The sequence below is a fragment of the Pyrgilauda ruficollis genome, unplaced genomic scaffold (assembly GCF_017590135.1).
Source record: "Pyrgilauda ruficollis isolate IOZ18807 unplaced genomic scaffold, ASM1759013v1 scaffold23, whole genome shotgun sequence".
Taxonomy (NCBI): domain Eukaryota; kingdom Metazoa; phylum Chordata; class Aves; order Passeriformes; family Passeridae; genus Pyrgilauda; species Pyrgilauda ruficollis.
In genome coordinates, this window is record NW_024522539.1 from 9,407,234 (window position 1) to 9,419,536 (window position 12,303).

Consider the following 12,303-nt stretch of genomic DNA (forward strand, 5'->3'; position numbering starts at 1 on the left):
TCCCCGCTGCATTATGGCAAATTGTCAAGAAGATGTTCTGTTGCTGTAAAAACTGAGTAATGTTTACATACCTGTACATAAGTAGTGTTATGATCAGTTCCGATATTTTGATGGTAACAGACAGGCCTTTTATTTCACTTAGTGACAATCTGCAATTCATCATTATATCAGCAAGAGAACAGGCTTGTGCATCTTGTAAAATTGCTGACCTGCAGAAGTGTGTCTAACAATTTCATGTGCTTAAACAGTTAAACAGATAATGGCACACTATGACACAGCTAATAATTAATATTCTATGCAGAACTGGTATTTAAAAAAACAGGCTAGTACATTGTCCATCTGTGTGTTTCTATTCTGGTGCTGTTGTCAGAGTAACCATGACACTTTACGCCAACTACTATCTCTTCTTCTGAGTCTAACAAGATCTGGATGACAAATGAATACTGATTTACTTCAATAAATCTGCCAATTCTGTGATCTGTAATGAGCTATGGGTACATTACACTGTATTTTGGGCATGGAAGTGTTTAATTTGAATTACAAGTGCGTAGCTGCTCCCAGGATCAGATTCCATGGCGGCATGTCCTGTCCTGCCACATACTAATCCTTCTCCTTTGTTCCCCAGGAAAACACAGCAGTTTTTATTCTGTTTGCAGCTGGAAATAAAAGTGGGCCAAGGAGAAAGGATTATAATTTCCTCTGAATAAAAGGAAATTGCTCTCTCAAAAGTGTATGCTTGGTTTGATGTCCCCTGCCTTGATGGTTGTTTAAAGACATTGTGAAAACATTTTTTTACACTAAACATGTATTCTGCAGTGCAGTGGGACTATATGGTTTAGAACTGAGAAAGAACACTGACCCAAATGCTGCACATATTTCTAAGAAATTTAGTAGGCAGTAGAATAGTAGGACAGAATAAAGCAGGTGATGAGGAAAAGGAAATAGCATAACCAAAAAACATTTTACTCCATCCTATAAATTCTTTCAGTGCCTCATATTTTCACAGCTTTTTGGCTGGAGTCTGGAACAAACCAGCAAAATAACACTTTGAAACCTCTTGATTAAATGGGTACAGGAAACATTGCTGCTGAAGCCTGCTGTCTCTGTGAGACAGGCACACATGGCAGCGACAGGGACATGTGCAACAGCCCCGTGGGACCTGGATCTCCTGGCAAGAGACTGATCCAAAACATACAAAGGACAGCATTTCAGAATTATTTTTTAATACAAACACATGTTTAGCAACTTTCCCCCATGTACCAACAGCCTTATCTGAACACCAGGAAATACTAATTTCTGCAAGGAAGAGATACCCTAGTTCACTGAATATTATGCAGAGAGAGAATAACTAATTGAAATGCATTTCCAAGGCAGTGTTTCAAATAGATGAAAGAAATTAGTGAAAGGCTTACTCATACACCATTATGCAGCAAGGCCCCATTAGCATGCATTAATGAAGCACTGTAAACCTTACTTTTGAATTACATTGTTAAGCTTGTGTCGCACCCTCAAAGGCATTGAGTCAGGTTTTAATATTCCCTGGTGGTAGAGACTGAAAGGGTAAATGTGGGCAACTGCATTTAAAAGGGTATTTCTTTCACCATTAATCTGCAGCTTCAGCTCATGTTGAGTCCAGACTTTTAAACTTGCATATATTTGATAAATTTTAAAAAATAGATTTCTGACTAGAATAAATACCATTGTTATGTCAGATCTATGAGTCCTTAATAACACACAACTCACTAATTACTGGTTATTAGGGCAGTCTTCATTCATCTTTAGACTCATGTAAGTTATGTAAAAATGTACACCTATTTCTTAAGCACCAGCAAGATCAGATGCATGTAAATACACTATTATATATAAAATAAAAAGAATCCTGTAACCACTTTTTCTAGCTCTTTGATGAAGAAATACGAAAGTAATTAGTCATCCACTTGTACAGGCCAATGTCAGCTTTAAAAGCACATTCAATTCTCTTCCAGTGATTTAAATGCAGATTTTAAGTCCATTTTTAAAATTTTCAGTAAGCCAGAGCAATCATACTAATCTCAGTTTAAAAGAATGGCTTATTTCTTTACACATTACTTAAGATGGTCTAAATATATACATATATATTAAAACAAATATATTAAAACAGTAAAAGACATGATTCAACATTTTCTTTTGCCTCTGAATTAGGATGGGCCCTTCGTAATAATAACCTTGGTTTTGTTCAGTTTGGATTCATATGCAAATATTAGAGGAAATTTAACATTTGTTAGAATATTCTTCCCATTTACATTGTTTTAATAACAAAAAATTTAAAAGGTTCGCTGAATAAAGTAGTTTCAACACAGTTTTGTGGCCTTGATTTCATAAGTAATTAATTGCAGAGGTCTCAACAGACACCTCAAAGCTGTGGTTCTTGTCCAGCCATTACTACTCTCTTACATTAAAACTAGGTTAAGAGAACTTCCATTTGAACTAAGGTTTTGGGCATCAGTTTAGGATATTGGTCATGCTAATGGGATGCACATAAACAGGATGCATGGAACAAGTGACAGCCACAAGGTGTTCAGTAGCCATTCTGCAATGCTTGATGAGCTGGGTTTAGGCAGTGCAGAGGCCAAAGCTGACCGTGCCATGGGTGCCCTGTGCCTCATCCTCCTGAAAGGGCACAGCTTTTAGTTAGGAGCTTGTCCATCTCTGAGCTCCCAGGTGAAGACAGGAGCTGTGGTTCAGTATCAAGCACCTCAAGCTGAGAGCTTTTTTGGCACAAGAGCACATACCAGTAATATCCTTGTCTACTCAAAGTAGAAAGTTTGTTTCATCTTTCCATTCTCTACAAAACAGCAGGAAATCTGCTATAGCCACGGTGACCTGGCATCTCAGTCTGCAAAGTCCAACAAACTGTCACCCAAACTCCCTCAGGCACAAGGAATTCTTCATGACCTTTCACTCCAAGGTCCATATCCTCCCAAAACCTGGAATCTGAATATCATCTGGATCTAGTTAATTTCCCTGAAGTTTTGGCACTGCAGTGGACCAAAGGCAGATACCCTTTTACTACTGCTATTTTTTATTAATTAGTTTTTATTTGGCTAGTGTTCCTGTGGGTGCAGCAAGCCTTGGCATTTAGAACCTCTGCAACCTCATATATAGCAGGAAAAAAAAAGAGAAAAAGTTCTCTTGTCTTTCAAACATAAACATGGCATCAGTCTGCAACTGCTGAAACCAGAGCTACCTTTGTGGGTGGCTCCGTTCTTTCTGAAAACAGCTTTGTAAGCCATTGCAGGAAGAGGATACTACCATTCATTAAAGTTATATTGGCAATCTGTGTCTCAAAGTCCCAGCTTAGTCATACATTTAAGTGCCTAATTTCCTCCATATACCAATTATGCACATATTATGGGTATTTTCCAACTGATATCAAAGCTGTCTTGTGCATTGCAGATAAGAAACGTCAACATGAGCGTGTTCTGCTCCTTCCTCATTAATGTGCACCACATTGCCTCTCTGTGGCTAAATCTCCCTCGCTTCCATATTTCATTTTTTCTGTAGTTCCTGATCAGCCTGTTAGCTCTTCAACACCTTCCCTGCAGTAGGAAGAGTTAAGCAATAACAGTGGGACTTTATGCTTTCACATAGCAAAGAAAAACTGGCTTAGAGCTGTGTGTGATGAAAGGTTTAATTGCACAGCTTAATGCTCTGTTGAGGAAACAACTGTCCAACAGACCAGTTGTTAAGAGAGGATCTATTCTGTACAGGATGAGAAACCTTTTACATATGCAGTGTAATCACATAAATATTAACAGGAAAATTACTGGTCTAAGTACCTTGAGCCTTTTGTGTCACACAAATCTCTGTGTATGAAGGAAGGACCGTTTTTCTGTAGAAGTCCAGGCACCAAGCACTTACACCATCTCTCTAGGCACTCAGGACTCCACCTTTATAGGTAAGCAGCTAAAATTTTGAATTTCAGGCATTAACCACAAAGTATCTGGAAGCCTTACAGGAACCCACTCATCAGAGAATATCTTAACACCACTGTAAAACAGCACTGTTTTCTTCCTGTAGTTCCACAGCAATTATGAAAGGCAGACAAGATTGTTCTTATATTCAACTGTTGGCTTTTCAAGGCAGTGTCACAGTGCTGACAGCAAAGTAAATCCAAACATGGTCAGGAGCAGCCATTTAATCATCTTTCACTGACAGATTGGAGTTACTTTTTCCATTGATACCATATTTAGTAACATATAATGAACTTCATGAACATGGATTTTAACACTGTTAAATTATGCTTATTCTTACTGGCATAGTAAGATTAAAGGTATTTATTAATCTCTCAACATTTTTTGTCTATACAGAGTGGAAGCTACAACAGCACCTGGTAGTCCAATATGGCAAGAGCATACAAAGGAATAGTACCACTTGTGTGGGTTGCAAGTTACCATATCACAGGCAACTTGGAGCACAGCTTTGACACCTGTAATTGTATAAAGCTGCTCTGCAGGAGATAAAAAAGACATATTAGGCTGTGAAAAAGACAAATACCTTTTCTATACATTGACCACAGGTGTATGCAGTATTGTGGAACAGTCAGTAAAGCCTAGCAGGAACACCAAGGGATAAGACAGCAAGAATTGAAAATACCTCGCCATCCCAAATTCTTTTTCCCAAGGAAGCCAACAGTTCTAAGACTCTGCCAGACTACATAAAAACCAGTTGATCCTGCTCTGCTTGCAAGTTATTTTACTTCTGACTAAAAAAAGAAACCATAAAATGACATCATGTCAGAGCTGCAATGTTTCTTGATTGTCTTGATGTAAGGTCTTCACAGCCTACAATGTAGATTTAAAAGTTTGATCAACTGGTATTATTTCTGTACTTTATTTCAGTCAAGCTCAAAAATCCACCAAACCCCCACAATGGAGTAAGAGCTTGCATAGAACAGAGAAGACTTGATGTAAAATTGTGCTCTCTAGTGGAGAAATTTCATTCTGTGCAATAAAATTCAAGCCATGCTGATCCATCCAGTTAACCAACAGGTTTTCAGTGCAGAGAAAGTATCAACATTTTCCACAATATGAAAAGAGTGCAAGTGCCCAGTTCAACATATTTATTATAACTAAGATAGGCTTATACTGAGTTACATGACAGATTACAGGTACATAAGGTTTCTAAATATAGAACAAAAAATACCTAAGCCCTAAGACATGTGTTATGTTTGTTAGATCTTTTAAAATAATGACACTCTTAATGTAATAGCAAAACATTTCTTTTTAATGATGTTGCACTTTTTTATGGTCCTATATAATACTATATAGTCTGATGAAAATAGGTTACTTTCACACCAGATAGTGCTACTTGGTTTACATGATCAAAACTAGGATTTTTCTCTATATAAGTGTTTAATAACAAATTTTCTGTTCATTTATTTTTAGAGAGAAGAACTGAAATATTCACCTACTCCTTTATTTCTAGTTATACCACTAATTTTAAATCTACTGAATGGCTCTTCAAGAAACCCTAACTCCTGTTCAGTGTGTTTTCTTACAATGTTAACAAAACACAGCCCATTTTCTTCATGACAACTGCCCTATCAGCACTTTTTCTCGCCAGGTATAGATGGCTGAATGCATTAACTCTGTATAATAGCAGATGAATTAGAATCTGTTCTTTCAAACAACTTGGCCACTTTCTGCATCCTCAACACTATACAGGAATTAGCTTCTTTAAACTCTGTATCTTAACTAGGCTGTTACAGTATATCTCAAGTTAGAAGACAGAAATGTAAAAGACTTGAAAAAGCTAAATGTACAGTTAACTATGCTAATTTTAAAATATATTAAAATTTGGTGTGCATTCTAATTCAAGAGTAAGGATCTAGCAAGACATGGATATTAGATTTCTCTTATGTGGTTACAGAATGTTATGATCGGCTGTTGACTGTTACAGAAAGCAATACTCCCTCTTCCTTTTTGGACCTAAAAGATAAAATATGGGGGAGGGGAAAAGCTGTTTTTTTTAACATATACAGAAACACAGAGCTACCATTCATGTTTTAAGTTCCCTAGTATACCCAGAAAAGGCAGCCTAACAATCCAGCAAAGCCAGCAGCCTAGATTTAAGAAGTATCACAACTACAAACAGAATCATACAAGTTAAAAGATTTGCCAGCTATAAATTTTTTAAATGGAAAAAAGTTCCTAACTGATCTTCTGCCGAGAGCAAGGGCAGAGTTTGCTGACTTCCAGCATAACTTGTGCTGATATGGCAGCAATTTAAACACTTATAATTAGTTAATCCCATGAGAGCAAGCAGATTTCCTGTTTCTACAATGGTAGTCATACAGAATTTTGAGCTGGGGAACAATTGTCAGTGATTGGGTAAGAGAAAAACAGAGTTCAGCTTCAGCAGTTTTGTCATGTCACTTAATAGAAAGATGAATAAGAACTAAGTAATAAACTCTAGTTTGAGAATGTCTAAATATTTATGGATATTTATTTAAATATTTATGAAGTGCTGGAACTCTGCAAAATGCTGTTTCCATTCAATACCCTCTTGCAACTTTTCACAATTTTCTTTAAATGTGTGTCCTTCACATGGCCGTAACACTTACACCACATGCAAGAAAATATTAATTTCATATAAAACAGTCTTGAAATTAAGGAGCCAGAAAGACAAGCAAGATATCCCTTGAAGTCCTGTGTGGTTACTGTTACAGAGAGGTAACAAAGAGAGGGATCTTAAACATGTTTAGTTTAAAATTCAATGGTGGTCAAGCAAAACTAACACACAGGTGTGAGCATATTGTAGCACCACTGGAAGTTAACTGGTAGGTGCAATTAGCTGTGTTGCAGCAATAGCTGCCAGTCACAGCAGTGTGTGTGCATGGATGGGAGGCAGCCCAGTCACTGAGGGACACATCTCTTGCTCTAAGTCTCATGTTTGCAAAAGCTCCATTTTTAGATACAAAAGTGTTATCTCGGCAAGGCAGAAGTTTCACTGTGTTTTGCAGACTCAGCTAACTATCCTACATTAGAGTTTATTCACTATCAAAAGGCATTAAAAAATACCAAAGATTTATGCAATAGGTTGTAAAGCATCTAAAAAACAGATCCAAAGTTATCTGGCAGCTACAAGGTCGTACTTAGCAACTCAGTTTAGCCCATGTAAGAAGGGAAATCATGCGATACCTTCCAATTAAAAATCCTCTGCATTTCCTGAGAGGAGAAAAAGACAGATGCCAAAATCCCAGACAATTCATACTGACCTCCAATCCCATACTATATGACAGCTTTGAGAAGCTTTTGGGACAGAGCTAGGAAGTCATCCACAGTGACAAATTACAGTTGTTTCTACAACACTACCATGACAGACCATTTTCAGGATTATTTACAATAATTCCTTCAGTTGATATTGTGCGAAGAACACCAAAGCTCATACTGACCTATTTTAATTCAGGTACTCTCCCTACTCCATGATAACAAGGTTTTAGAGAATATGAAAGCACAGTCCAGGGGTTCCTCATAAGACAGAGCAGATTTCAGCCTTCTCTCAGTTTCCTATATTTCAACAGTTGCAGAAGTGCCATTTGTGTAGCCACCTTTAGACTTCATGTGGTCCTGAATTGACACAGCCTAGGGGAAAAAAAAGCTTATTAGAAGACACATCTTCTAAATTCTGGTTGCCAGAGCAATTATTAAGGGCATCAATTTGAAAGGGCAGGTGGGCCAGGTTTGAGTCCCAACTCATATGCTGAGTCTAAAGAGCAGGGAGAAATAATAACTAAATCCAGGAATGTTAAATACTATTTTAAATCAGTGTTTGAGATGCATTTTTCTACACAAAATCCACTTATTCTTACATCCCTCACCCTCCACAGCTTTGACTTCAAAGTGATTTGCTTCTAGCATCAAGTGCATCCATAGAATCTGCACCCAAAAGGTTCTCATAGTGAGTAAACTGAGGAAATGAGCATTTCCTTCTCAGTGTATCTCCCACAGCATCTCATGTTTACCAACCAAAAGACAGTTCTGTTCTGACGCTACTCTATTGATAAAAAACCCCTCAAGGTTTTTCTCTTTTTTACAATTACCTAGTATTTAATTAGCTACCTGCTCTACAGTTTACTGTGGGGAGGAGTGTGCTTCTCCCAGGGGTGCACACTTACTGAGGAATAGTCACTACTCATGTCCCGGGCCCCGACGTGCGCGGTGTGCACAAAGTTCATTGGCTCTCCTATCATATTCCGGTCCAGTCTCCGGCGCCTCTTCTGTGAGAAAATAAGATATCTTAGCTCTCTCTCTATTCAGAAATCACCAGCAGCTTTCAGCCAGAAACAAGTAGCCAAGATAAAAATAGATAGCCAGGACTGACCCCTAATGACACCTCATGGCAAGCAGGCTGAAGTTTCAGACTGTTCACAGTAGGACACTATGAAAGTCACTTTTATTCCTGGTAATTGAATTCTAGCAAAAGCTTTCTTTACTGCTGGAAAGTCAGGGCCTGAGGACTGCAAACAGTCACACTGTCTAAGTTTTTGTCAAAGAACACACAGTTCAAACACAGCTTAACAGGACTGGTTTTGGCTTTTGCATTACTTTGCCCAAACTAATCAAAACAACAGTAAAGAAAGTGTTTCCCACGTAACTGGAAAACAAAATTTCAAACCCAATAAAAGGTGGCAGTTGTGCATCTACCTACCGGTGGGGGCTGTTCACCATTGCACCAATTAAAACAAACCAGGAACTCAGTCATTATATTTCTCAGTAGGTAAAACGGTCTTGTTAAGTGTAATTCTCTGGAAGTTCGAGCAGTACAAGGACAAGTGCAGTTCCTAGAGTGAGCTTAGAAAGGAAATGCTTGTGCAGATTCACTGGTAGAGATCACAGAAAGCATCTGATAAGTATACCTGCAAAGAGATTAATATTTAAATTTATATTCAAATATATGAAAGTTTTATAACAGTTATTGAGCAATAGGCAGTTCCCAAGACTAAACCAAGACTGTTACATTCTTAAAGATACCTGTAGAGGAGAGGAGCATCAATTTAAAATTACTATGTTCACATCAGAAATCAGGGTTAAGAACTCTGCATATTTACAGAGAGTATTGGAAGTTCTTTATGGAGATATTATAAAATCAATGCTGGAATTAAGTCAAGTCTTGTTTAACAGTCTGTGATCTGGTTGTACACAAAGCTAACCAATACTTATGAATTATTTTTATAAGTAATTTAAGTTATGAAACTTTACTGTTTTGTAAGAAACCAGCTGTGAACAGATTGACCTGCTAACATTTACAAACTGAGGCTTTACATTTGATATGGTTACTCTACTTAGATAGGGAAAAGCTCAAAGCAAAGAGCCTTCCACAGCTCCAAATAGCCCTTAAAAGAGAAAAGAAGAGACTTGCATACCAGCAAGAAACCCAGTCATCAGAGCCTAGAATTTATAAAAATATTAACATAGAAGTCCTGAACTGGAGACACAACCAGCAAACTCACTGACTCTAAGTACTGTGAAGCCAGGAGACAACCCAACTTTTAGTAGTTGCTGACTTTTTTTTTTTTTTTTAATGTATCTTTGCTCAAAGCAAAGCTTGGGTTATAGAGTAGCCTTTGCTACCAAATTTTTCGTACCCCAGATCATTAAAACGTTATCACAACATGTTCATTTAAAGAAAGTTTTTTGGTTTGGTTTTTTTTTTTTTTTTTTTAAGCTTACAGCTTAACAGAAGTTAACAGTATAGTTTCATCAATTCAATCTTTCTGAACCCCCACTAAAGCTTTCACAACAAACCAGAATAAGCTTCATAGGCATTTCCTCCTTCATAGACATTTCTTATGTAGTCCCACAATTATGTAATTACCACATCTATTTCTTTCACTTCTGTGGTTTTGTAACATTTCATCATGTCTCACTTCAAGCAGATTTCTTAAATTGCTGCGATTTATCTTTCAAAGCAGGCTATGTCTGCCCCTTTGTTTTAAGTAGTCTATATGATACATTTCTGCAGAATGTCTTATATTATTCCAGTTTGTCCTAGGTGGTTTGAATACAATTCGTTATCTGCCTCAATTATCATTTTTCACCTCATGCCCTCACAATGGCATTTATCACCACCGGGAGGGGCAGTGGTCCACACAACCATAAAGACAAGTGCAAGTCAAAGCTTTTGCCAGCACTTCACATTAATCGTGGGTTTTTGGGGTTTGTTGCACGTTAATGTGACCACATAGAAGCTAAGGTTTTCTCAAGTGTGTCACGGCACAGATCACCTATGGGCAAAGCAGACTGACAGGACACCGTGGCCCTCCCAAAGCAGCCGCTGAACTCCTACCGTGCTCCTGCCGCACCCCGCGTGTCCATCTCCCTGCGTGGGGCTCCGTGCGAACCTCGCTGCTGCCTGCTGCTCCCGGAGAGTCCTGACAGGATGGTGCGTCCTCATTCAAGCGCTGGCACACACCCAGCTCCCGTCTTGGCAGCTTCAGCACATTTGCAGTTCATATTGCTGGGTTATAATTAGTCCTGTTGGCTAAGCAAGAACGCTGCGCCGCGCTCCCGTGCCCTGCGGCGGCTCCGCTCCGCTGCGGTGCTGCACAAGGCTCCTGTGCGCTTCACGCGTCCCCACAGGTGTCAGAAACGCAGAGACCCAGAACAGAGCCCTGCTTTGGCGTCAGATTTGTGCAGCCGTGCAGCTTTCTCAGCACCCCCCGTGCAGCCTGTGGCTCACTTCCACCCCTGCGGCAGCGCTGCAGGTGTCCTGCTGGCACACGGCGTGCCGAACGCCTTCCTGTTGTCTTTTACATCAGAACGCTTCTTTTCCTCTGCGTGACTCAGAGAATCATCCCCCAGGCCAGGAATGTTTGTGCCAGGGCATGGGACACCACCTTGCTCCCAGAGACTCAAGGGTTCCACACTAACTAGAAGAATTTTAAAAACATCTTAATGTTTTCAGGCTCACCCAAGACAAGTAAAAGCCAACAAGAATCCCCGAAGCAAGGAGAAAACAACATTTTGTCACAGTTGGCACACAGACCAGAACGGGACAATATCCTGTTGTTCTTTCTCTCTGTTTTTCACCATGGCAGCAGTATCATCCAGGCGAGGAGACAAAGGGCCTGGGAATGGCTAGCACGCGCAGACACGGACGCTGGATGTGCTGGCAGGATGCACAGCCCTGCTGGAGCCCGGGGCCTTAAAGCACCCCAGAGCCTTGGGAATGCTGAGATAAACTTCCCTGAGTGTAACAATCAATTTCTCCTACCACTGATGTGGATTAAAAAGTATTCAAAGACTTCTTGTATTTTACTTACAAAATATCAATGGAAAATATTGGCCTGAATCAAACCAAAAACCTGAATGTTTGCATAGACACATGGTAATATTGATAAATAATATCACTAAACATAATTATTCTTACCAACTGGCCTTTAGACTCAAGGTCAGATCATGCAAAATCCTTGCCTCGAGCTGTTAGTGCAGGACAACGAGGGTACAGTTAGTGAATATTGCCACAGGCTGCCATCCCCCTGCCCCAGCTCAGCGTTAAACCGGGATTACTGCTGGACCCCCTTGCTGTCATTTTCATTCCAGCTCTGTCAATACCGAGCTCATGCAAGGAGCTGTGTATTTCAGCCTAAATGCCTTCTAAAACCACCATGCTTCTAATTTGTTCATTATCCCTCCTTTGCTCATCTGTCATCAAGATCATGTTAAAATCCTCAAACACTTGTATGTTTGAATGACATATTTGAATGACAAGGTGTGGCAAAAGACAGCAAAGCTTGTAAAAGTTTTGAGCATGGAACTTAGAGAGTGCATCTTGCTTGGTAAAAAGGTGAAGAGTACAAAACAACTATTAACACTTTGGAAGAACCCTGCGGCCAAAACAGCTAAAATCTGCTGTAGAGTGAGCTTAGCTGCTTGCAAGCAGCATCCTGATTTTACCAGTACGTACAGATTATAGGGATGCATTCCTCAAACTATATAATAATAATGCTACTATATATCATAAATGTGTATACTGGTCTCCCATCCTGGAGCTTCGCAGAAAGCTGAGAATAAGGTTTTACCTGTGCCCTTCAATAACCTAGGTGTGTAGGATTTTTGGAATTGGAATTGGGGTGTACTCTCTGAGGACATCCTTCTTTCCAAAGCTAAGTAGACATATATTTAAAAAATAACTCTTCAAAACCAAACCAACCAACAAAAAAAAAAAAAAACAAAAAACAAAACAAAAAACCCAAAAAAAACCCTCACACATAAAACCCCCCAAACCGCAAAGGCAGTCCCTCTGTTTAAAAATGAAAAT

General features: G+C 39.2%; 1 protein-coding gene across 2 annotated transcripts; it reads right to left on the minus strand.

Annotated features, from left to right (window-relative positions):
* Nucleotides 1-4,302: 4,302 nt before the first annotated feature.
* On the minus strand, nucleotides 4,303-10,807 carry LOC121354411 (CDC42 small effector protein 2-B-like). Of its 2 annotated transcripts, XM_041469026.1 has the most exons (4): nucleotides 10,330-10,707; nucleotides 8,692-8,899; nucleotides 8,159-8,260; nucleotides 4,857-7,625 (listed from the first exon to the last, which is right to left on the minus strand). In XM_041469026.1, exons 2-4 carry the CDS (start codon nucleotides 8,743-8,745, stop codon nucleotides 7,551-7,553), a joined length of 231 nt encoding a protein of 76 aa, XP_041324960.1. In that variant the 5' UTR covers nucleotides 8,746-8,899; nucleotides 10,330-10,707; the 3' UTR covers nucleotides 4,857-7,550. The 2 variants fall into 2 exon arrangements, with proteins under 2 accessions (XP_041324959.1, XP_041324960.1); XM_041469025.1 differs by lacking the exon at nucleotides 8,692-8,899 and having other exon boundaries at nucleotides 4,303-7,625; nucleotides 10,330-10,807.
* Nucleotides 10,808-12,303: the final 1,496 nt, after the last annotated feature.